This window comes from Oncorhynchus mykiss, chromosome 27 (assembly GCF_057628025.1).
Source record: "Oncorhynchus mykiss isolate SJ-2025 chromosome 27, ASM5762802v1, whole genome shotgun sequence".
NCBI classification, from domain to species: Eukaryota; Metazoa; Chordata; class Actinopteri; order Salmoniformes; family Salmonidae; genus Oncorhynchus; species Oncorhynchus mykiss.
This window is the reverse complement of record NC_143048.1, coordinates 15,813,304-15,839,422: the sequence shown is the minus strand read 5'-3', so window position 1 is coordinate 15,839,422 and position 26,119 is coordinate 15,813,304. Positions and strand designations below refer to the sequence as shown.

Below are 26,119 nucleotides of genomic sequence, written 5' to 3'. Positions count from 1 at the left end.
ACTGTAAATACTAGTGCATTATAAGACAATGACTCCACCAGCTAGGTACTGTAGGTCATCATTCATTTCTACATGGCAGTTACCAGAAGACTCCCTATCAGCTTTATGTGATCACATAAATCTGGGCCACCTTCTGGGCCACCTTCAGCAAGCAAACTTCAGAACGTTGCGGATAGAAATGTCATGAATAGAGCTGATGTGACTCTTTACTCTTCATGTCAGACAGGCATGTTTGGCCTACATAACATAATTTGTATGTGAATGTTCCACAATTTTGCACCCTGCTAAACATGTCCCTTGTTCTATGAACCAACAGGATGTTCATCAGAACAGAATTGGACAGTGGGTCAATACTACATCCAGTGGCAACATTCTGCAGCTTTCTTACCCCCTGAACTCTGAAGCACCCGTAGGATCCTATGCTATTGTAGTGTGGATTGGTGAAAACAAAATATACCATAACTTCAAGGTAGAAAAGTATGGTAAGTAGAGCTTCTTTCTTTTACCTTTCATGCTAGGAAATATTATGGATCTGGAAGTTGAATCAATGAATCACATTTCTGGAACATTCATGAGTTGCCTGCGGTTCTCTCATCTCTAGTTTTGCCAAAGTTTGAGATCAAAATGAACCTCCCCGATGAGATCAGCGTTGTTCAAGAGGAGTATAAAGTAGAAGTGTGTGCAACGTGAGTCAACAGTATCACTGTTTTGTAATGCACTGTAGCTGTGCAAACGTCACTGTCTAATTAATCGCATTTCGCTAATGCAGACCTTGATTCAAATTCAAATACTTGAATACTTCATGCATTTCAACCCAGGTCTGTTTGGTCCTGGGGGTATTTCAAATAGTGTATTTAGAAACAAGTATTTGAAAATAATCTAGGAAATAGAAGTTCTTGATTGGGAAAAATAATTTCATAAATCCTGGCATTTACACGAACAGCCGGGCTTATATTCATAAAGCCTCTCAGAGTGGGATTGCTGACCTACGATCAGGTCTCTCCTGACCTTGTTCATTCTGATACAGAAGTTTACACTGATCCTAGATCAGCACTCATACACTGAGTTGGCAGTTGACTTTATGAGTACGGGTCCAGATGCATTGGCAATGTTGAAAACACTTGACTTCAAGAAAGCCTGCAGGTATAATGCATTGTAACTCGTAAGGATGCATGTATGAGCCTTTGTAATGTCTCATATAAGGTTTATAATATACTACGTCTCTCTAAGTAGGAAATGTATGATGTTTTATGTTTTTTATGTGTTTTATTCTGAAATAAAATCAGATACACTTATGGGCAACCTGTACCTGGTAAAGCAGAGGTAGAGTTGTGCCGACCCTTAGGGCACAATATATTGATACCAATAAGAATTGATGAGAAAAATCCAGAAGGAGTTCCTGATTATACACCCCCCTGCCATAAAGAGTCAATAGAGGTCTGTATGCTTTCCTGAAGAAACGATATACTTGTTTTTACCATCATATTACATTTGAAAATGATCTGGTTACATTTATTTAAATCATTTCTTAATGTGTGTGGTTTTGCTTGCTTTTCCCAGATGGACCAAACTGGCTGTGCTTCTCATGTCTTCAACATGTCAATTTTCACAAAGGATGCTGGCCAGAAAATGCTCATAGACAGGCTGAGTTTTAATGCAAAAGTAGAGGAGGAGGGGACAGGCAAGTCATTTATCTTTACAATTTGGAGACGGTAGAAGTGATGACAACATTTGCCTGAAGTCAAATGAAAACTGTTTTCTTTTCTTGAGAGTGAATTACATAATGTCAAGATTGCATGTTTAATTAGATTATGAAGATTGGCAAGACCTGTGTATTTGACCTTTGGTGCTACATCCTCATATTATGCTGTTTTTATTCATGTCTTCGTTTGTAATCATGTTTTTACTATGTTGAATAAGCTGCACTGGAATTCAGCTCCTGCATTGTGAACTGCCATTGTGCATCATGGTGGCGTGTGTCGTTGTGAAATAAACCATCCTATTTTCATTTGTTTTCCTTTGACAGGTATTACACAGTCAAAGGAAAAACACATTGCTCTCTCCTATGTGATTGGAAAACTCACATTTGTCGACACACCCAAAATCTATGAGCGTGGATCAACTATCGAGGGCAAAGTGCGTCCAAATACAGTGATATTGTTTCTTAGACTTAGTTGAATTGTAGATGCCATTTGTCTTTGACATTCCTGTTTACTTAACTACCAATGGTCGGTAACAGTGACACACATCACCACTTACAACTCCCCCCCCCCCTTTTCCCTCAGATTAACGTTGTTCACTTCAACAACACACCTATCGCAGACATGTTAGTCTACCTTTTGGAGGAGAAAGCCTGGTCCTCACATCTTCTACAGAACCTAACCACGGACAGTCATGGTACTGCCAGTTTCTCCGTCAACACAACCAGTATGGCCAACGAGAATTTTAACCTCATAGTAAGTATGAGGTTTTGAAAGTCCGTCTAGGTTTAGAAAGACTCAGACTCTGAAGACTTTATGCTCAACCCCAAATCTCGCACTTGTCATGCTCTTGTGGAGATCTTCGAAAATTCCATTGGTATAATAAGCAATATGGTGAAACCTCCACCTAGCCTATCGGAATGCAGGGTGGAAATGTTAGTTACCATATATACAACTGTGAAATCCTCTCAGATCTCCACAAGTATATTGTACATGGTCTAAGGGTTGATTTGGGATTGTGCCTTTAGTTATACTCTCTATTCTCTCTGTTGCTTTCCAGGTAAGCAACACACCTCAAGTGGAGAACAGTAGATACAGGGTCCCCTATTTCCAAAGAGGGCACCACATACTCTCACTGATCCAGCCCATTGCCCCTCACAGTAAAACATCCAGCTCTCTGGCTATTCAGAAGATGGCGAAACCACTGGCATGTGGGGAGGAAGTGTCAATCACCATCCAGTACGCCATCGTAGGGGAGACTGTCCCAAAGGGCTCCGTGGATGTCATCTACCTGGTGAGTAGAACCAGGAACAAGTTGTGGACAACCTGCAAACCCAGGTTGGCACCCTATTCACTAGTGTGCAACTTTTGACCAGGGCTCCGTGGAGGAAGGATGTCTCTATACAACACCAGTACTTCTCATCATATCCTTCTTGCTGACTTGATGGGATAACCGGGATAACTGTTTTTTCCTTTCCCTCCTCCAGGCCTTATCCAGAGGGGTGATAGTTCAGCATGGACATATGAAGGTTACCGTGCAGCAGGGGAGTCCTGGTGAGGGAGTTTCATTAAGTAATTATGAACGTACTTGAAGGTGCTTGATGACAATGACAATGAGGATGGTTACATGCACACAATAATGCGATTATTGTGGATACTCAGAATAAGATAATACTTAGATTAAAACGCTTTGCAAGAAGAACAATTTCCCTAATAATACTGTTAACATGGATGTCTGAAATCAGGTTACTGATGGCAGTCTGATGAATGCAGAAATCATCAATCAAAACAAATTTTCTACCTCAGTGGACATGCTATTTTTGGGAAGCATTGTTGATTCTGAGGTCAGACATATAAAGTTTGCATGTGAAAACTACTTCTAACTACTTCTAAGACTTTTTCCACATTTTGTTAAGTTACAGCCTAAAATGGATTAAAAAAAAAAATCCTCAGCAATCTACACACAATACCCAATTATGACAAAGCGAAAACAGGTTATTAGACATTTTTGTATATGTATTAACAATAAAAAACAGAAATAGACCAATTAAATTGAGCTCAGGTGCATCCTGTTTCCATTGATCATCCTTGAGATATTTCTACAACTTGATTGGAGTCCACCTGTGGTAATTTCAATTGATTGGACATGATTTTGAATGGCACACACCTGTCTATATAAGGTCCCACAGTGATTGTCAGAACAAAAACCAAGCCAAGAGGATGAAGGAATAAACCGTGGAGCTCCGAGACACGATGGTGTCGAGGCACAGATTTCTGCAGCATTGAACATCCCCAAGAACACTGGCCTCCATCATTCTTACATGGAAGAAGTTTGGAACCACCAAGACTCTTCCTAGAGCTGGCCACCTGGCCAAAATGAGAAATTGGAGGAGAAGGGCCTTGGTCAGGGAGGTGACCAAGAACACGATGGTCACTCTGTCAGAGTGACCAGAGTTCCTCTGTGGAGATGGGAGAACCTTCCAGAAGGACAACCATCTCTGCAGCTACTCACCAATCAGGCCTTTATGGTTGAGTGGCACACAGCCAAGACAACGCAGGAGTGGCTTCGGGACAAGTCTCTGAATGTCCTTAAGTAGCTCAGCTAGAGCCCAGACTTGAACCCGATCGAACATCTCTGGAGGGACCTGAAAATAATTGTGCAGCGACGCTCCCCATCTAATCTGACATAGTTTGAGAGGACCTGCAGAGAAGAACGGGAGAAACTCCCCAAATACAGGTGTGCCAAGCTTGTATCGTCATACCCAAGAAGACACAAGGCTGTAATCGCTGCCAAAGGTGCTTCAAGAAAGTACTGAGTGAAGGGTCTGAATACTTATGTAAATGTCATATTTCATTTTTATTTTATACATTTGCAGAAAAAAATCTAAACCTGTTTTTGACATTATGGGGTATTGTGTATAGATTGAAGAGGGGGGAAAACATTTTTACAACATTTTACAACATGACAAAACAGAACTGTCGTTAAACTGTGCGTGCGTGAACGAGCATTATAACTCCGCCTGGAAAACGCTCATCATTCAACTTTTATGGTGACAGTAACGCCCTTATTGGCTGTATACTTTCAAAGTATTGGAATTAGGCCAAGACAGTATCTAAATTAAATGGCAAACTTGATTAAATGAAATAGGCATCCATTTCCTATTATTTTAGAATGCAAAGATAAAATAAATAATAAATGTGTATGAATATGAGCGTCATTTATTCCTGCACAAGGCTATAAGCTACTTTTGCCTTCTTGCAATGCAACACTTTAACCACTAGAAACTGTGCATTCGCATGGTCTGGAGTTTGCAGGAGGATAATAAGCACATTCTCACTTCAAGATCAGTTTTTATAAATACCAAGTTTTGTGTGAAAACTGGCACATGCATGTTTTGGGGCATATTTTGTGCATACCTAACATTTCTATGTCTTGTATTTTAATAGGTGTATGCTTTCATCGATTTTGACCATGCATCGATTAAAATAAACAGAGTAAAGTGACTATTGCATAATCTGCGTACTGCCATAATCAGTTTACTATCGAATTATTACTGTGCATGTAGACGTACTCAGTGTGACATGCTCTTGTGTTACAGCAACTGAGGGTGAAGTCACCTTGAAGTTGGCAGTGGTTCCAGAGATGGCGCCAGTGGTACAAGTCCTTGTGTACAGTATGCTACCCAGTGAGACTGTCATCGCCCACAGCATGAACTTCCCCACTGAGAAATGCTTCAGGCACAAGGTGTGTGTATATGTGGGCATGCTTCTTCGTGTGTTATACCCTCTGACTTCTGCACATCACAAACATACTATGTTCATTTTATGGAATGTATAAAAAGTGTCAAGTATTTCCCATGCACATAGATATCATTCCGTGTATAAAGGTGTATAATGTACACTTATGTATGTCATGTGCACTAGGTGTCGGTGGAGTTCTCACCCTCACAAGCAGTTCCAGGGGAGGAGAACACCCTGCAGCTCTCGGCCCAGCCCGGCTCCCTCTGTGGCCTCAGTGCTGTGGACCAGAGTGTTCACATCATGGAGCCAGGGAAAAGGCTGAATGCTGACAAGGTAACAGAGCTCGGTGTAGTGAATATCAACGGTCATACAGTACCACCATATAAACAGCTTTTGTGGTGCTGGCAATACAAGCAGCTTCAGGGGACTAAGAAGTGACAACAGCAGACTTGGAGTGGGTCTGTTCAATGTTGGCCATTTGGAGTACCTTCATCAACTGAAAAGCACCTCCCTATTGGTTCATATTCTGTTCAGGGCACAGAAAGCATTAAAAACGTTTAGCAATGGAAAACGAAACTGAGCATTCCCTATTTGACAAGTCTAAGTAGTCCCTGCCTTCTGTTTGGTGCCCAATGAACAACGTCATTTCACATCTCCTTATTATCCCATTCCAGATATTTGATTTGTTACCAGTTAAGGAGACAACACACATTCCCTACCAGCTTGAAGATCAAGTAGCATGTTTACGTGTAAGACCAAGGAGAAATGTAATGCTATACGCAGGACAAACTGAGGAGAAAAATGAACCTTATGAAGTTTTTAAGGTAACTTCAGCCTTGTTTTCTCTTAACTTTTCCTCTCTCGTAAGAATCGGTTACCATACTGTTAGCATGCATTCATCTCCTTAAATGATCAATTTCTAAAATAGCCAGTTTGAATTAAAAAAAACACATTTAGAATAGAAAAAAAACCTGAGACATTCATTATTATTGCGCTCTCTTGTTTGTGATTTCTAGAAACTGGGACTGAAGCTGGCAACTAATCTGGTTCTAAGAGTACCTTCCTGCCTACATTTTAAGGGAATCCAGTACCATCGCGGCCATGGTGAGATGTCCTTCTAACCATTTCTTACACTTGTCATTGCCAGAAGTCTTTGGTGAATCTTGGGAAATGTTATTCTAACATGAGGTCACCAGTGACCTCAGCATTCTGTCTGGTTTGACCAGGCTCATTCTAACACGAGAATAATTATTATGTTTTGTTTTAATAGGACGCTATATAAGCTACTCTCACCATCGAACCATGGACACACTTCTGGTGGCTCAATCTGGAACAGCTGGTGCCCTTGCACCTCCGCCACCCATTCAGACAGTCCGTACGTTCTTCCCTGAGACGTGGATATGGGATCTTGTGGAAGTTGGGTAAGAGCACTGCACAGTGAGGCTGTTGCCTTATAAACGTCACTAAAATAATGCGCGCACATCGATGAGGCAGAAGGTTATGATTCTGAACGGTCAGATAGTTAGCAACAATAACAAGAGGCTGCCATGTGGGGAATAGTAGGTGTCTCGTTTCAGCTCGTTGTATCTTCTTATTGATACCATGTCTTGTTTTGAGGTGTTTTGACTCATGTCATGTCTATGCTAATATGGCAAAACATTTGCTAGCTTGCTACCAACAACTGTAACGATGTATTTGAGAGACAACAAGTGCTCATTGTGCAAATGTATTTATGTTTTCAATAAACATTTGAAGGCAAAATATAGTTTAGATGTTGTCAACAATCTAAGCCAACCCCGTCTGTTTTGCTCCATATTTCCGCACGTGTCGGTTTTGTTGCTAAACAACCAGTCTATCACAGTGCCATTAGTTTTGTCACCAAAGCCCCATATACTACCCACCACTTCGACCTGTATGCTCTCGCTGGCTAGCCCTCGCTTCATATTCATCGCCAAACCCACTGGCTTAAGGTCATCTATAAGTCTTTGCTAGGTTAGGTAAAGTCCCACCTTATCTCAGCTCACTGGTCACCATAGCAGCACTCACCCCTAGCACGCGTTCCAGCAGGTATATTTCACTGGTCACCCCCAAAGCCAATTCCTATTTGGTCGCCTTTCCTTCCAGTTCTCTGCTGCCAATGACTGGAACGAATTTCAAAAATCACTGAAGCTGGAGACTCATATCTACCTCAACTTTAAGCACCAGCTGTCAGAGCAGCTCACAGATCACTGCACCTGTACATAGCCCATCTGTAAATAGCCCACCCAACTACCTCATCCCCATACTGTTTTTTTCTTCTCCTTTGCACCCCTATATCTCCACTTGCACATTCATCTTCTGAACATCTATCACTCTAGTGTTTAAATTGCTACATTTGAATTATTTCGCCACCATGGCCTATTTATTGCCTTACCTCCCTTATCTTACCTCATTTACATACACTGTACATATACTTTTTTTTCTATTGTGTTATTGACTGTATGTTTGTTTATTCCATGTGTAACCCAGTTGTAAATGAGAACATGTTCTCAGCTAGCCTACCTGGTTAAATAAAGGTGAAATATATATATATATATATATATATATTGTTTTAAAGTTGAACCACGGGACAGGGTCAATTAAGCTGCCTACAAATTTCTGTGGTGAATGAAATATTACCACTGCCTTATTAAAACCCTAGCTAGGTTTCCATCCAATTGGCAACAGATTTTCATGCAAATATGTTCTAAAATCTGCATAAAAACAATATGCTTATTTTCCTACCAGAGATGTGTTTCCATTAAATGTACTTGTTGCGGGTTAAAGACTGGGCGTGATGTAGTGCACGTAAAAAATGCATTTTGCGGTTATTGTAAAATACATTTTGCGGTATTGGCACGTGCGCTCTAGCTAACAGCTCGCAGATACAGTGTGGGTATAGCCTACATGATGAGATTGATGATGAGAAAAGGCAGGGCCTCCCGGGTGGCGCAGTGGTTAAGGGCGCTGTACTGCAGCGCCAGCTGTGCCACCAGAGACCCTGGGCCCCAAGGCTCTGTCGTAACCGGCCGACGCACAATTGGCCTAGCGTCGTCCGGGTTAGGGAGGGGTTGGCCGGTAGGGATATCCTTGTCTCATCGCGCACCAGCGACTCCTGTGGCGGGCCAGGCGCAGTGCGCGCTAACCAAGGTTGCCAGGTTGCCGACACATTGGTGCGGCTGGCTTCCGGGTTGGATGCGCGCTGTGAGGACGCATGACTTTCAACCTTCAACTCTCCTGAGCTCGTACGGGAGTTGTAGCGATGACACAAGATTTTAGCTACTAAAACAATTGGATACCACGAAATTGGGGAGAAAAAGGGGCAAAATTTAAAATAAAAAAAAAAAGGCAGCCAAGCATCGATCATCATGTCACCAGAATAAAACCCTCAATATTTATTGGAAAGGAGCAGGATGGCCCTTATGGGCCCTATGTAGGACATGCACAGACTAGGCTAGTAAACATACTGAAGCTAAAATCTCGTTGTCGTGCCTCATTATTTTAGATGACTACTACATGGTGTCAGAAGTGGTTTTAATAATCACATAAACGTAAAGGACCTATTGCCAAGTTTCAAGTCAAGGAGGGCACAGTGTTGGAGATGAACGGCGCAGATCATCATTGGGCTAGCTATTGGGCTAGCTAACGAGCAAGGACTAAGTTACTGCTAGCAACATGTTGCAAGAGGAAGAAACTGGTGGTGTTTCAGGGTTTGCAACTCCAAGATCAACGGGCTCCCACGCAAACATGGACAGGCCAGTGGTTAGTGCTGACGGATTTCGCATTAGTCCCCCAGAGAATTTTGATTGTATGGACATTCAAAACTGGTCAAAATGGATCAGGCGTTTTGAAAGGTACAGAGAAGAGATGAGAAACTTAACTACTGTGCCGTTAAAGACTGTTTTGAAATGCATTTAGTAGGGAGACAACATTATATTTGAGAGAGCTTAGTTTAATGTGCACAAACAGGAGCAGAGTGAAACCACCGACAGTTTTATCACAGCTGTTCACAAGCTAGCGGAACATTGTCAGTTTGGCACACTCGGGGAAGAGCGGGGGAATTATTCGGGGAATAAGAAATATCTCACTTTCTGAAAAGTTACAGTTGGATTCCCAGCTTACCTTGACCAAGGCTGTAAACCAGGTTAGGCAGAGTGAGACAGTAAAAAGACAGCAGACGATGCTACGCCACAGCAGCTCCTTGCAGACTGAAGACAGCAAGGAAATACATGTGTTTTCATACTGTGCTAACAAAAAATGTTAAGGGGAACGCAGAACAGAGACAGACGTGGAGAAAACAATCACAGACAGCGCCAGTAGCCAATTCAAGTGTTTGTCACAAATATGGGAAATCCCCTTTCCACAGCTGGAAAGATTGCCCAGCAAAGAATGCGGAATGCAGGAAATGTCACAGGAGAGGACACTTTTCAGCTGTCTGTCAATCAAAGAAAATGCATGAGGTCTCAGAGGAGGAATAGCAGCAACAGCAGGCCAGCATCTGTCTGGGAGAAGTAAAGGAAAACAATGTTGGCTGACACTCAGACATTAAACTCAATGGGGAGGTTGTGTCATTTAAACTTGACATAGGGGCAGCAGTGACAGCAATCCCCACTAGGCTGTATAGTTATAGCAGAGATGGCCCTTTTCACTCTACAAACAAAAAACTGTACGTGCCCAGTAATAAGATATTACCAGTGGTAGGGCAGTTGGTGATTAGACTGGAGAATAAAGACAAGAATGCCATCCAGCCTGTCTTTGTCATTGATTCTCTGGCTAGACCGTTGCTGGGGCTGCCAGCAATTGAAGCATTGCAACTAATTTAGAGAGTGAGTGAACTGGAGGACCCAGGGGAGGTTTTCAAAAAGACATTCCCAAAATGTGTTTTTGGCCTTGGAAGGCTAGAAGGTGACTAAAAAATCCACCGAAAGATGATGCGGTCCCCTATGCCCTTAACACCCCGCCGGGTGCCAATCTCTTTATTGGCAAAAGTAAAGGAAAAGTTGGGGAGGATGAAAGAAATTGGGGCTTTGTCTAAAATAGAGAGTCCCATTGACTGGTGTGCAGGGATGGTGGTGGTCCCAAAAGCCCACGTGGGAAGGCACTGATCACAGCAGACACACTCTCCAAATAAACATCAAGTGTCCATTAATGCAGTAAGAGACAGTCTACCTGCATCTCAGACCAAACTGAGGCAGATTGCAGAGGAGCAACAGTGATAGTACAGCAGTGCAAAAAGGGATGGCCCAGTCAGGAGGACCTGTCTCCAGCTGCTGAAGCCCTATTGGGAGCACCAAAGTGACTTACACTGTAATGGAGACCTTCTCATGAAAGGACAACGGAGAGTTATCCCAGAGACTCTACAACTAGAAATGCTAGACGGAGTGCATGAGGGACACATGGGGATAACCAAATTCCAACTGAGGGCTCAACAGTCGGTGTGGTGTCTTGGTCTGAGTACTCAGATTGCCAAGGTGGTGGCCCAGTGTAAAGGGAGGGGAGGAAAATGTCAACCATGTCATCCTGAACCAATGATGGCAACGGAGCTGCCATAATGGCCATGGCAAAATGTAGGGACAGATATGTTCTATTGGAAAAATGACACTTATCTGCTAGTGGTAGATTACTATTCAAGATACATTGAAATAGCAAAGACACCCGTAACCACACCAGCTGGTGTTATCAATGGATTAAAGTCAATTTTTTTCCAGGCAAGGGGTTGCTGAGGTCCAGGTTACAGGTAACGCTCCCCAGTACTCTGCGAGCTCCTTTTCTGCTTTTTCCGCAGAATATGACTTCACACATGTGACCAGTAGCCCGTACCATGCAAAGAGCAACGGGAAGGCAAAGAGAGCTGTGAAAACAGTCAAAGGACAGCTGAAAAAGAACAAGGATCCGTACAGGGCTCTTTTAGCTTACATAGTTATACCACTGCATCATGGGCTGTCGCCTGCCGAGCTCCTGGTCTCCCCAGCACAGCTTAAACCCCAATGGCTTAACAGAAAGGCCTTCACTGAGACGGACAAACAGCTGAAACAAACACAAACTGGAGACTTTAATCAGAAACACAGTGCAACGGAGAGGCCAGAGCTGACAGAAGGTCAACGTGTGTAGATTACAAACTCAAAGACACCAGCAAAAGTGCTGAGGAATGCGGATGTCCCCCCCTCCTACTATGTGGTTGACACAGTCTCAGAGGAGGTTCGGAGGAAAAAAACACACCCCAGAGCTCTTCCAGATCTATCAGCCATACAGGCTGAGGAGGCCACAGACAACACACAAAAAGAGGGTGAAGGAGAGAGAATGCTCATAGATCCACAAGCTCACCCAAAAAGGGATGTGAAGCCACCAGAGTGGCTGAAAGACTGTGTTACGTGAATACAATACATACTGTTGGGGAGCATACCCAGCAAATGGAGACCGTACCTTAGTTAACGCATAGGAGGTGTAATGTAATGCTTTCATAATGTTTCAGGATATGAAGTAGCATGTTAAAGAGAATAATATTATTGTTGATTTGAGAGGGGAAGATGTAGTAGGATGGCCCTTGTGGGTGTCTGTACCTATGTATGACTTGCGCAGGCTAGGCTAGTAAACATGCTGAAGCTAGAACCTCGTTGTCGTGCCTCCTTATTTTAGATGATACTACACTCATCATCTTTTGCTTTTAGCACCCTGTGAAGTTCATCATTACTTATTTCATCCGTAGCCTAATAAACTGCATGCTTTCCTGACGAATGGTTGTGGGAGGACCACACAACGTCATCGCGTGACTCCAAGTTTACTTTGATATGATGGTTATTATATCAATATTTTGGTCATAAAAGCGTTTCCACCCCCATTTCCCGCATAAATAATTTTCCAGACACAAAAACATCCCACCTTGTCTAGCGTATTTTGTTATGTTGACATTTTGAAAGTTTACAGACAAATGTTGTTTCCCTGAACAAGGCAGTTAACTCACTGTTCCCCAGTAGGCAGGCTGTCATTGTAAATAAGATTTTGTTCTTAACTGACTGGCCTAGTTAAATAATGGTTTAATTTTAAAACGTAACTGCTAAAATGGTATGATTCAAGAACCAGTGATTCATTTGGGGTTTGACAACTAGGCAATTGTTGTTAATATTTTACTATCAAAATAATTTTCCAGAATATTCAGATGTTTTTGTTCAATAAAGATTCATTTGTCTACATCATTTTTGCCACTAATATTACATAGGCTAATTCATTTGGGGCTATTTCACCACCTGAGGAAGTGGTTAGGAGATCGCTAACTCTAATTGTTGTTATTATTTGACAATAGCCTATTACAAATAGTTAGCCTTCTTACTGATATCTAACAGTATATTTAATGTATATGACTATGCACCCACCTTGACAGGCCTATGCACCCACCTTGACAGGCCTATGCACCCACCTTGACAGGCCTATGCACCCACCTTGATCCTTTATTTAACTAGGAAAGTCAGTTAAGAACAAATTCTCATTTACAATGACGGCCTACAATACTAGGAACTCTATAGTCCAGACGACTGCCTGATTGACCAGTGGGCCAGGTGTAAATGTTTGACAACAAGAGAAGTCGTCCACCCTTGATGGGCAATCAGCAGAACAATAGAATCTCTGAGAGCATGTTCAAAGTCTTGATGATGAGCTAAATGAAAGCATTGAGTTTTATCAAATGTTCCAATTGATACTAGATTAAGTCATCCTGAAAGTAATCAGCTGTTTTTAAGAATGTAACATAAAATGTTAATTATTGTAATTGGATTACATAATCCCTGTTAATCTTTTACTACCCAACCGTTTGCCTGGGAAGAAAACACAATTTGCTCAACTTGCCATAGAGCTTGTAGTCCTAAAACCCGGAAATGAGTTCGTTCAGCCATTCATATGAGGAAAATGAATGGGGAAAGAATAGGGTTTTGGGATAAAAGCCGAAAATAAAGTCTGAGATTAACACAGGTTTAGGAGATCTTTTACGTTTTGTTCAGTGACATAATATCAGTCAGTTAACATGACCTTCATGACATATGAATCATTTATGTAATTTATGTGCTTTTATTATTACATTACAACATTCACTTAGAGAGGCGTTAGCTGATGAAGATTATCTCAAAAAGCAAATCGTACAGTAAAATATCTCCTAAACCTGTCTTTACCTCAGACCTTATTTTCTGCATATATCCAAAACCCCTCCAAAAACTCAAATGTTTTTCCCATAGGCTTTGTCTAACGTACCATGGAGAAGTTTGTGCCTTCAAATATACGCCGTTACTATTGCTCTCTATTGACAAAACCATTAGCTCAATTTACCCCAAGGCAAACATTTAGACTATATTAGCCCACACAGCTACAAGGAGGCACTCATGCTAGGTTTAGGACCTCATATTGTAGCTTATAGAACCCCCAAATGATGTATAGGACAATCTTAATTATCTACTTTGGTTTAGATACAACAATCATGAAACCTCTAACACAACAAATTCATTTGACTTGGTGAAAATCTGTTTTTTGGACCTAACTTGCTTACCACTTTTTCTAAGTGGTTTCTTCCTTTATCGACTCCATGAAATGTCCTCTTCCTAAATATGTAGTCTAATTATACATTTTGTGTATAGTTTCCTAGAAACAGGGGTGGCTCAATTTACCCCTTTGGCTCAATTTTTCTCAATGGAACACTTAATGGCTTTCTGTTTGAACTCTGACCTCTGTATTACAGGGAATCTGGAACAGTAGACATGCCCCTCACAGTTCCAGACACCATCACCACCTGGGAGACAGAAGCATTCTGCCTGGCTCCTGGCGGCTTCGGCCTGGCTCCTCCAGTGGAGCTCACTGTCTTCCAGCCCTTCTTCCTGGAACTCACCCTGCCGTACTCCATCATCCGTGGAGAGCACTTTGAGCTGAAGGCCACTGTGTTCAACTACCTGTCCAAGTGCATCATGGTACGGCACCGCATCATAATCGTTTCTTGAGTTGTTTCATGAGTTTGAGTTGTTTTTAAACTCTTGTATTTTGTTTTGTTACAGCTGATCTAGTCAATGTTTATTTTTAATAATTTTTTTACACCCAATGTATCAGTCTTGGGTTTTCCATGTTATCTTACAAGTGTTCCTATTTGGCAGGTTTCTGTGACTCCAGCTCACTCCTTAGACTACACTCTCACACCCTTGAAGGATGTCCAATACTCATCATGCTTGTGTGCCAATGGACGAAAGACCTTCAGTTGGACGATGGCACCCTCTATCCTGGGTAAAACACCAGTCTTCATTCAACCGTTCTAATACTGTAGTACTTTGTTCTAAAGCTGTATCTGTACCCATTGGATGCAGTGATCACAATATAGTGGCTTTATCCAGGAAAGCCAAAGTTCCAACAGCTGGGCCTAAAATAGAGATCATACAAAATATTTTGCCCTGATTTATGTGGATGATGTTCAAAAATATTTGTTGGTCTGATGTGATTAATGAGGAACATCCAGACGCTGCACTTGATGAATGTATGAAATTGCGTCTTCCAATTATTGATAAACACGCACCTGTTAAGAAACTGACTGTTAGAACTGTTAAGGCTCCATGGATTGATGAGGAATTGTAAAACTGTACGGTTGAAAGAGATGGGGCAAAAGGAGTGGCTAATAAGTCTGGCTGCTCACCTGACTGGCTGACTTACTGCAAATTGAGAAATTATGAATTATGTGACTAAACTCAACACAAAGAAGAAGAAACTGTATTATGAAGCCAAGGTCAATGATATAAAGAATGATGGAAAAAAACTTTGGAGCACTTTAAATTAAATTATGGGCCGAAAGACAAATTCAACTCCATCTTTCATTGAATCAGATGGCTTATTCATCACAAAACCATTTGATGTTGCCAATTAGTGAAGTGGGCAAACTTAAGCAGGAAATGCCAACAACGAACAGTGAGCAATTGTATTCATGCATTGCAAGTTTGAATTTTGTAAAATTAGTGTGGGAGATGTGGGAAAGTTATTGTTATTGATCCGTAATAGCAAGCTTGCTGGCATTGACAACTTAGATGGAAAGCTACTGAGGATGGTAGCTGTCCTCTATAGCCCCTCCTCTCTGTCATATTTTTAATCAGAGCCTAGGGGAAAGTCTTTGTCCTCAGGCCTGGAGGGAAGCCAAAGTAATTCCGCCACCCACGAGTGGTAAAGCGGCCTTTACTGGTTCTAACAGCAGACCGATAAGTTTGCTGCCAGCTCTTAGCAAACTGTTGGAAAAGATTGTGTTTGAACAAATTCAATGCTATTTCTCTGTAAACAAATTAACAACAGACTTTCAGCATGCTTATAGAGAAGGGCACTCAACATGTACTGCACTGACACAAATGACCGATGATTGGTTGAAAGAAATTGATAATAATAAGATTGTGGGAGCTGTACTGTTAATAGATTTCAGTGCAGCCTTTGATATTATTGACCATAACCTGTTGTTGAAAAAACGTATGTGTTATGGCGTTTCCAACTCTGCCATATCATGGATTCAGAGCTATCTATCTAATAGAACTCAAAGGGTTTTCTTTAATGGAAGCTTCTCTAATATCAAACATGTAAAGTGTGGTGTACCACAGGGCAGCTCTCTAGAACCTCTACTCTTTTCTATGTTTACCAATGACCTGACACTGGCATTAAACTAAGCATGTGTGTCCATGTATGCTGATGATTCAAACATATACGCATCAGCAACCACAGCTAATGAAGTCACTGACACCCTTAACAAAGAGTTGCAGTCTATTTTGGAATGGGTGGCCAGTAATAAACTGGTCCGGAACATCACTAAGACTAAGAGCATTGTATTTGGTACAAATCATTGCTTAAGTTCTAGACCTCAGCTGAATCTGGCAATGAATGATTTGGCTGTTGAACAAGTTGAGGAGACTAAATTACTTGGCGTTACTTTAGATAGTAAACTGTCATGGTCAAAACATATAGATTCAGTGGTTGTTAAGATGGGGAGAGGTCTGTCCGTAATAAAGCGATGCTCTGCTTCTTTGACACCACACTCCAAAAAGGAAGTCCTGCAGGCTCTAGTTTTGTCTTCTGTTATTATTGTCCAGTCGTGTGGTCGAGTGCTGCAAGGAAACACCTAGTTAAGCTGAAGCTGGCCCAGAACAGAGCAGCACATCTGGCTCTTAATTGTAATCAGAGGGCTGAAATAAATACTATGCATGCCAGTCTCTCTTGGCTAAGAGTTGAGGTGAGACTGACTGCATCACTTCTTCTTTTTATAAGAAACATTAATGTGTTGAATATCCAAAATGGTTTGCATAGTCAACTTACACACAGCTCTGACACACACACTTAGACATGCCACCAGGGGTCTTTTCACATTCCCCAAATCCAGAACAAATTCAAGAAAGCGTACAGTATTATATAGAGCCCTTATTGCATGGAACTTCCTTCCATCTCATATTGCTCAAATAAACAGCACATCTGGTTTCAAAAAACAGATAAAGCAACACTTTGCGGCACAAAGCATCTCCCCTATTTGACCTAGATAGTTTGTGTGTAGGCATTGATATGTAGGCTACGTGTGCCTTTTACATTTTTTATATGTAGTTCTGTCTTTGAGCTGTTCTTGTCTATTGATGTTTTGTATTATGTCATTCTGTATTATATGTCATGTTTTGTGTGGACCCCAGGAAGAGTAGCTGCTGCTTTTGCAACAGCTGTTGGGGATCCTAGCAAATACCAAAAACAGCAGAGTGGATGTCAGCCTGAGTTGTGCACTCTCAGTCACCATATTGGATCTTGTGTAACTTGTGGTGTATTCTGTCTGTCAATGTGTGTGTAGGGGTTATGAATGTGTCCGTTAGTGCAGAGGCTGTCCAGTCCCACGCTGCGTGTGACAATGAGATTGTGAACGTACCGGAGAGAGGACGCATCGACACAGTCACAAAGAGCCTGCTGGTGAAGGTATGTAGCCTACTGTTGTGACGGAACATACCGTTGTACAGATACCTAGTGTAACTGCCTCTGACTGAAAATAATATCCTCTCCTCTCAGGCTGAGGGAACAGAGAAGACCGACACCTACAACTGGTTGCTGTGTCCAACTGGTCAGTAATACATGAACGTTGAATGTACATTGGTTGAACAGATTATCTCCATTCATCTTATCATCTGTGTGTCCACAGGAGTAACTATGACAGAGGAGGTGGAACTGCAACTCCCCAAGAATGTGGTGGATGGATCTGATCGAATTTCTCTCTCAGTCCTGGGTAAAAATAAACCATTGTATTATTTAGAGAGGCTTGGTGAGTTTAGACAGGAGTTTTGGTGAGAAAAGCAACCCTTATCCAGTGATAATGCTGCTGTTTGCTAAAGAGGACAGTATCACAGAAGTCCCATGTTTACCTGTAGGTGACATCCTGGGTCGGGCCCTCAAGAACCTGGATGGACTGTTGCAGATGCCATATGGGTGTGGAGAGCAAAATATGGCCCTCCTCGCCCCCAATATCTACATCCTGGAGTACCTGAGGAACACAGAGCAGCTCACTCCAGCCATCCGAGACAAGGCCATCAAGTTCCTCACTAGTGGTAAGAGAGTCCCTCAAAATATGGGTCGTATTGATTAGGCACCAAACGGAAGAAAACTGACTGAAACAGAGCTGGATTTGTCCCTTTTTTTTGTTTTTCGTTGAAGAACATTTTTAAACATTTCACCACAGTGTGCCCTAGTGACTACAACCCTGCTATCATGTCAATTATAGAGCTACAGCACAGATGATATTACAGTGTTATCAACAGAGCATCACTGACCCAACACATGTTGGGACTTCCAGATGTTTTTCTAAAGTCATTTGATTATAGAATATAGATTTCTTTTAAATCCCAAATATCACCCTACTCCCTACATAGTGCACTACTTTCTTCCTGGCAAAAAGAGTACGCTAGGGAATAGGGTGCCATTTGGGGCGCACCCTCAGTGAATATAAAACACACTTGGTTACTGTTGTTTGCTTTAAAAACTCACCGACAGGTTACCAAAGGCAGCTGAACTACAAGCATGTTGATGGTGCATACAGCACATTTGGACAAGGTTCAGGGAACACTTGGTATGTATTGTGTGTTTCACCTACTGGTAAACACATTATAACTGTGTCTGTTTCAATTAAGTATTGACCAATCAAATGGCATTGTCTCTGACAGGGAGACCATGGATGTGACATAAATTAAAATAATCTTTTGTTGCATGTAATGTCAAGCTCTGTCATGTTTATAACAACCTTATGTGGGTATTATGACGGGACATTCAAATCAAGTTCTCTTTTCTCAGGCTGACTGCTTTTGTTTTGAGATCCTTTGGCAAAGCAAAGTCTTTCATTTATATTGATCCGGTAAAAATTGAGCAAACCAAGACTTGGTTGGAACGTCAACAAGGCGAACATGGCTGTTTCATTAGATTGGGGAAACTTTTTAACAACAGAATGAAGGTATTTATATTGATAATAAACTGATAGAAGAAGATGTTGTTTTACGTCTCGTCAGACCAGCCATAAAGTTGGGAATGATGATTTCTACAGAATTGTATCAGGCTACAGTTTACACATGTTTTAGTATTTAACATATTGTTTTGTAGGGTGGGGTGACAGATGAAGTCACACTGACGGCCTACATCACTGCTTCAATGCTGGAGCTCAACATGTCAGTGTCGGTACGTAGCATCTCCACATAACTATTGTTTCTCACTTCAACAACGTCCATTACAGGAAACTGATTTAGCCTCCTGTATGAAGTCTATTGTATACATTTTATGTCAACTGTCTTTTAGATATTCTAAAATGTAGTGAGTTCTGTGTAAAAATTGATCTGAAAGTAGCATATGGAATAGAAATAAGAATAGCTGTTACCATAAGCAGTCCTGAATGACAGTGTGCTGTTAACATAAAAAGCACAGACATAGTTGTAATACTGTAAACTGAAAAACTAAAAGTGCTCCAGCATGAATGTGTCTAGACTGGTCCCAGATCTGTTTGTATTACCTTGGCATTACAAACAGATCTGGGACCAGGCTAACATGTCTCTTAATGTGCTGCTCTGTTATTTTGTGCTCCAGGATCCTGTTGTGAACCGCAGCTTGTCTTGCCTGAGGAACTCCACCAGTGATTTGTCCAACACTTACACTACTGCTCTGCTGGCCTACACCTTTACCCTGGCAGGGGACATGGAGACCCGGACCCAGCTTCTGCAGCACCTGGACACGATCGCATTACAAGAAGGTGAGACATATCCTGGTCCAAGATCTGTTTGTGGTGTCTTGCCTTGATTGAGCTTACCTGGGCAATGGAGCCAATGAAGTAATCAGAAAAGTGCAAACCCTCCTCCCATCTGGCATTCCAGGCAGGTCTCAATTCAATGCCCAGAGTATTTCAAAGAACTCAGGTGTCTGTCATAAAATTCATTAGGGAGGTCAGAGAAGAACTTTGTATTCTGTTTAATGATGAATAAGCTAGTCCTCTGTCTCTCTCTCTCTCTCTCTCTCTCTCTGTGTTCCTCATCCCTAAGGGGGTGTCCTGCACTGGACTCAGACCTCCTCAGAGACCTCAGCCTCCCTGGCGGTAGAAATCAGCTCCTATGTTCTGCTGGCTTCCCTCAGTGCCTCCCCTCTGTCTACCACTGACCTGGGTTACGCCTCCCGCATCGTCAGGTGGCTGGTGAGACAGCAGAACGCCTACGGAGGCTTCTCTTCCACACAGGTATATTTCCAAAACACCTCCGTTCTGAAGCGGCACCCTGTGCTGTGCACTAGTAGTGAGGCATTATTACCACCTTGACTTCACAACAGGCATGTATGTGCTTCTTGTCATGTCAAGCCTGGCGAGGATAACTTGCACTGAAATGGAGCCAAGAAAGCATAATGGATGGAAATGGAAAATAGTCACTCTAGGAACTGACCAATGTAAAAATCTACCCTTTCTGTAAATGGGTGTTTTCATTCATTTGGAACATATTTGTCTGTGGTCTGTTGATGTGTGTGTTTAGGACACAGTGGTGGCCCTCCAGGCCCTGGCTCTCTACTCCACCAGGGTGTACAGTAGAGAGGGTGCCAGCACAGTCACAGTACATTCTCCCAGTGGGGCACAGCACCTCTTCGAAGTGAACCAAAACAACAAGCTTCTCTACCAGGAGAGGGCGCTGCAGGACACAGAAGGGAAGTACAGCGTGGAAGTGAAGGGCAGTGCTTGTGCCTCAGTGCAGGTCAGTGAATACACTCCTCCCAATACTAAAGTGCAAGATATGGATTTGTATATTACTGTGAATTTCAAACATTTAAGAAGCATTGTCTGGCTTGATATTTAGTTTATAAAATATGTATTTTTTCCCTATGTTTTAAAATGTATATTTCTGGACAGGATGGTTTCCCTGACTTGTTCTTCCCTCTTTCCCAGGTGGCCCTCCACTACAACATCCCTACTCCTACTGACAGCACAACGCTCAGTATCCAGGTGAAGCCAGAGGTGGACTGCAACAGTAACTCTTTGAGACCCAGAGTCACGCTGAAACTCCAGTTTCAGTAAGAATGAATGACACATTTGCGTTCACAGAAGCATTCTTTCAATCAGTTTATTATTTGAATCAGGTCAATGATGACACTCCAGTGTTGTTTTGGAGCATGTCTTACAGAATGTATCTGACCCAATTGAATTGGTTTATTATACCTATAGTGCCCTCTGTAATTATTGGGACAAAGAATCATTTTTTTTCTTCATTTGGCTCTGTACTCCAAAAGTGTGGATTTGAAATAAAACAATGGCTTATGAGGTTAAAGCGTGGTATTAACATCCATATTTGGTGAACCGTTTAGAAGTTACAGTGCGTTTTGTACATAGTCCCCCCATTTTAGGACAAATTCACGTATATGTTTATTAATGTCGTAAAAAGTTAAGTACTTGGTCCCATTTTCACGCTACAAATTTTTTGGATGCATTTCCTTTTTGTGTCAGATTATTTTTTGCCCAATAGAAATGTATGGTAAATAATGTGTTGTGCCATTTTGGAGTCACTTTTATTGTAAATAAGAATAGAATATGTTTCTAAACGCTTCTATATTAATGTTGATGCTACCACGATTACAAATAATCATGAATGAATTGTGAATAATGATGAGTGAGAAAGTTACATACTCACAAACAGCATATCCCCAAGAGATGCTAACCTCTCACCATAACAATAACAGGGGATGTCAGATAAATAATCTGAAACACAACCAAAACAAACAGTAAATGCATCCAACTAATTTATAGAGTCACAAGCTTGATGTAGTCATTGTGTGCTCTGAATATGGGACCAAATACTTCACTTTCTACTACTTTCATACACATATAAGTGAATTTTTCCCAATAGCCTACTTTGGTCACTTCTGGTTTGTACATAGGCTTGGATCGGTAACAGTAAGAAATCATATCAGGCAACCATGTCTTTTTATGGGTAAATAGTCAAAATATCAATTAATTTGATTATCACAAGCACTTGTCAACATCAAACTTTGATATGACATGCAACTCTTTGCTTTCACAGATATCATGGAAAGGAGCTGACCACAAATATGATTATAGTGGATTTGAAAATGCTGTCTGGGTTTGTCCCAGACCCAGAGTCTTTGGGGAGAGTGAGTTTTTGTCATAACATACGTTTGTTTATGGTGTTACCTGTTGTCACGCGGGACTAGGTGGGTGCAGGAATCCGACGCAGAGAGAGTTCCACTGAGGTTAAGTGCTTTACTCAGGCACAACAAAATAATAAGCCCATCAAATTCAGGGCACGGGACACACAACGAGACAACCAAAAAACCACAGGGTGCCAAGTTAAAGAAAAGAAAATCCACCACTACCTAAAATGCACACACGTAACATAAAGACAATCCACCACTACCTAAAATGCACACACGTAACATAAAGACAATCCACCACTACCTAAAATGCACACACGTAACATAAAGACAATCCACCACTACCTAAAATGCACACACGTAACATAAAGACAATCCACCACTACCTAAAATGCACACACGTAACATAAAGACAATCCACCACTACCTAAAATGCACACACGTAACATAAAGACAATCCACCACTACCTAAAATGCACACACATAACATAAAGACAATCCACCACTACCTAAAATGCACACACGTAACATAAAGACAATCCACCACTACCTAAAATGCACACACGTAACATAAAGACAATCCACCACTACCTAAAATGCACACACGTAACATAAAGACAATCCACCACTACCTAAAATGCACACACGTAACATAAAGACAATCCACCACTACCTAAAATGCACACACGTAACATAAAGACAATCCATCACTACCTAAAATGCACACACATAACATAAAGACAATCCACCACTACCTAAAATGCACACACGTAACATAAAGACAATCCATCACTACCTAAAATGCACACACGTAACATAAAGACAATCCATCACTACCTAAAATGCACACACATAACATAAAGACAATCCCGCACAAAACAAAGGCGGGTCTACCTACTAAATATAGGGAAGCTAATTAAACCAAACAACAGAAACACAGGTGAAACTAATAAGACAAAACAAACAGACAAACGAAAAAGGGATTGGTGGCGGCTAGTAGGACGGTGACGATGACCGCCGAGCACCGCCCGAACAGGCAGGGGAGCCAACTTCGGCGGAAGTCGTGACACCTGTGACCTTTTTCTATGTATAGTAACTCTTGCCTCTTTCACCTGTGAATCTTTCTGAAACTGAACATTGTTGTCAATGCAAGATGAATAACATGTATGGCTTGTCTTCACAGCTGAGGAGGTCACTTTTTGTGGATCGTGTTGATGCTAAAGATGACCATGTGTTAATGTACTTGACAGAGGTGAGACCAAAACCAAATTGTCCATTCTATCAACTTTGCACAACTCTTAGGGCAACATATGCCCATTGTTTCTGTCAACATTGCTTTGGTTGGGAATCATTGATGGAGAGCAATATTCAAATCTTGTCTCTGATTTTCACATTTTAGACCACTCAGGAACACGCTTAACACCTTTTGGTAAGCAATTCTGGTCTTTGGCATAAACATTTGTCTAATTGTCTCTCTGAACAACAGAACTCTATACCAGGGTTAGGTTTTCAGAAGATTGAGGGGGGTTTTCCTTTACCTGGGTTTTGGGCCTTTCATATTTCTTTTGATCCTGACAAACTCCCCAGTCCCTTCCAATGACAAGCATACTCATAACATGATGCTGCCACCACAATACTGGAGAATACAGAGGGTTCTCTCTGTGTTGTATTGGATTTGACCCAAACCTGTAGTTTCTAATTTAGGCCACAACGTTAATGTCTTTGCCATGCTGTCTTGCAGTATTACTTAACTGCCTTAATTCAAACATAATGGATGATTTGGAGTGGATTTTTTAAACACAGACTTTCTTTATTTCACTTTCTCATACAGGCAGGTAATGTGTCGTGAAAGCAATGTTGTTGATCCCTTTGTATTTTCTAGTATTGTGGTGGCAGCATCATGTTATGGTTATGCTTGTCACCGGCAGGGACCGGGTGTTTGTTAGGGTCAAAATAAATATGAAAGGAGCAAAGCCCAGGTAAAAAGTTATAGGAATCTACAATCTACACACAATATCCCATAATGACAAAGCAAATAAAAAAATAAAATATCACATTTACATAAGTATTCAGACCCTTTTCTCATTACTTTATTGAAGCACCTTTGGCAGCGATTACAGCCTCGAGTCTTCTTGGGTATGACTCTACAAGTTTGGCATACATGTATTTGGGGTGTTTAAATGAAAGGAGCAAAGCCCAGGTAAAAAGTTCTAGGAAATCAACCCCCCCTCAGTTTTCTGAAAACCTTACCCTGGGTTGGAGTTTTATTTTTCTGCGGGACAATTACACAATTTGTAATGCCAAAGACACAACAGAATGTCTTTCCAATAGGTGTTGTGTTCCTGAATGGTCAAGTCTCCATCCTGATTTAAATCTACATTAAAAAATCAGAGACAAGATTTGAATATTGCTGTCCATCAATAATTCCCAACCAAATTTACTGACCTTGAGACATTTTGACAAAAACAATGGATATGCAGTGCTTCCGGAAAGTACTGTCGTAGCCAAAAGTTTTGAGAATGACACAAATATACATTTTCACAAAGTCTGCTGCCTCAGTTTGTATGATGACAATTTGCATATACTCCAGAATGTTATGAAGAGTGATCAGATGTATTGCAATTAATTGCAAAGTCCCTCTTTGCCATGCAAATCAACTGAATCCTCAAAAAACATTTCCACTGCATTTCATCCCTGACACAAAAGGACCTGTTGACATCATGTCAGTGATTATCTCGTTAACACAGGTGTGAGTGTTGACGAGTACAAGGCTGGAGATCACTCTGTCATGCTGACTGATAACAGACCGGAAGCTTCAAAAGGAGGGTGGTGCTTGGAATCATTGTTCTTCCTCTGTCAATCATGGTTACCTGCAAGGAAATATGTGCCGTCATCATTGCTTTGCACAAAAAGGGCTTCACAGGCAAGGATATTGCTGCCAGTAAGATTGCACCTAAATCAACAATTTATTGGATCATCAAGAACTTCAAGGAGAGCGGTTCAATTGTTGTGAAGAAGGCTTTAGGGCGCCCAAGAACGTCCAGCAAGCGCCAGGACTGTTTCCTAAAGTTGATTCAGCTGTGGGATGGGGGCACTACCAGTACAGAGCTTGCTCAGGAATGGCAGCAGGCAGGTGTGAGTGCATCTGAACGCACAGTGAGGTGAAGACTTTTGGAGGATGGCCTGGTTTCAAGAAGGGAAGCAAAGAAGCCACGTCTCTCCAGGAAAAACATCAGGGACAGACTGATATTCTGCAAAAGGTACAGGGATTGGACTGCCGAGGACTGGGGTAAAGTAATTTTCTCTGATGAATCCCCTTTCCGATTGTTTGGGGCATCCAGAAAAATGCTTGTCCAGAGAAGACAAAAGTAAAGCATCCTGTGCCCATTCATGTGTGGGTTTGCTTCTCAGCCAAGGGAGTGGCTCACTCACAATTTTGCCTAAGAACACAGCCATGAATAAGGAATGGTACCAACACATCCTCCGAGAGCAACTTCTCCCAACCATCCAGGAACAGTTTGGTGACGAACAATGCCTTTTCCAGCATGATGGAGCACCTTGCCATAAGGCAAAAGTGGCTCGGGTACAAAACATTGATATTTTGGGTCCATGGCCAGGAAACTCTCCACACCTTAATCCCATTGAGATCTTGTGGTCAATCCTCAAGAGGCGGGTGGACAAACAAAACCCCACAAATTCTGACAAACTGCAAGCATTGATTATGCAAGAATGGGCTGCCATCAGTCAGGATGTGGCCCATAAGTTAATTGACAGCATGCCAGGGCGGATTGCAGAGGTCTTGACAAATAAGGGTCAACACTGCAAATATTGACTCTTTGATTCAACTTCATGTAATTGTCAATAAAAGCTTTTGATACTTATGAAATGCTTGTAATGATACTTCAGTATTCCATAGTAATATCTGACAAAAATATCTAAAGACACTGAAGCAGCAAACTTTGTGAAAATTTATATTTGTGTCATTTTCAAAACTTTTGGCCACGACCGTATTCAGAACCCTTGAC

At 41.6% G+C, this 26,119-nt stretch overlaps 1 protein-coding gene across 1 annotated transcript in view; it reads left to right on the top strand.

Moving 5' to 3' along the window:
- The window catches only part of LOC110507159 (alpha-2-macroglobulin), a 32,605-nt gene that overhangs the window by 3,110 nt on the left and 3,376 nt on the right, over positions 1–26,119 (top strand). Inside the window, exons 6-33 of the mRNA XM_021587033.3 lie at positions 317–482; positions 602–686; positions 1,287–1,437; positions 1,561–1,681; positions 2,027–2,136; positions 2,286–2,456; positions 2,761–2,994; positions 3,188–3,254; positions 5,300–5,445; positions 5,625–5,774; positions 6,116–6,265; positions 6,458–6,545; positions 6,712–6,862; positions 14,179–14,404; positions 14,585–14,711; positions 17,278–17,399; positions 17,490–17,541; positions 17,620–17,703; positions 17,846–18,022; positions 18,465–18,540; positions 18,762–18,918; positions 19,065–19,139; positions 19,542–19,704; positions 19,991–20,181; positions 20,468–20,683; positions 20,875–20,999; positions 22,004–22,094; positions 23,278–23,346. Coding sequence (XP_021442708.3) covers positions 317–482; positions 602–686; positions 1,287–1,437; positions 1,561–1,681; positions 2,027–2,136; positions 2,286–2,456; positions 2,761–2,994; positions 3,188–3,254; positions 5,300–5,445; positions 5,625–5,774; positions 6,116–6,265; positions 6,458–6,545; positions 6,712–6,862; positions 14,179–14,404; positions 14,585–14,711; positions 17,278–17,399; positions 17,490–17,541; positions 17,620–17,703; positions 17,846–18,022; positions 18,465–18,540; positions 18,762–18,918; positions 19,065–19,139; positions 19,542–19,704; positions 19,991–20,181; positions 20,468–20,683; positions 20,875–20,999; positions 22,004–22,094; positions 23,278–23,346 — 3,741 coding nt within the window. The remainder of the gene's footprint in view (positions 1–316; positions 483–601; positions 687–1,286; positions 1,438–1,560; positions 1,682–2,026; positions 2,137–2,285; positions 2,457–2,760; positions 2,995–3,187; positions 3,255–5,299; positions 5,446–5,624; positions 5,775–6,115; positions 6,266–6,457; positions 6,546–6,711; positions 6,863–14,178; positions 14,405–14,584; positions 14,712–17,277; positions 17,400–17,489; positions 17,542–17,619; positions 17,704–17,845; positions 18,023–18,464; positions 18,541–18,761; positions 18,919–19,064; positions 19,140–19,541; positions 19,705–19,990; positions 20,182–20,467; positions 20,684–20,874; positions 21,000–22,003; positions 22,095–23,277; positions 23,347–26,119) is intronic.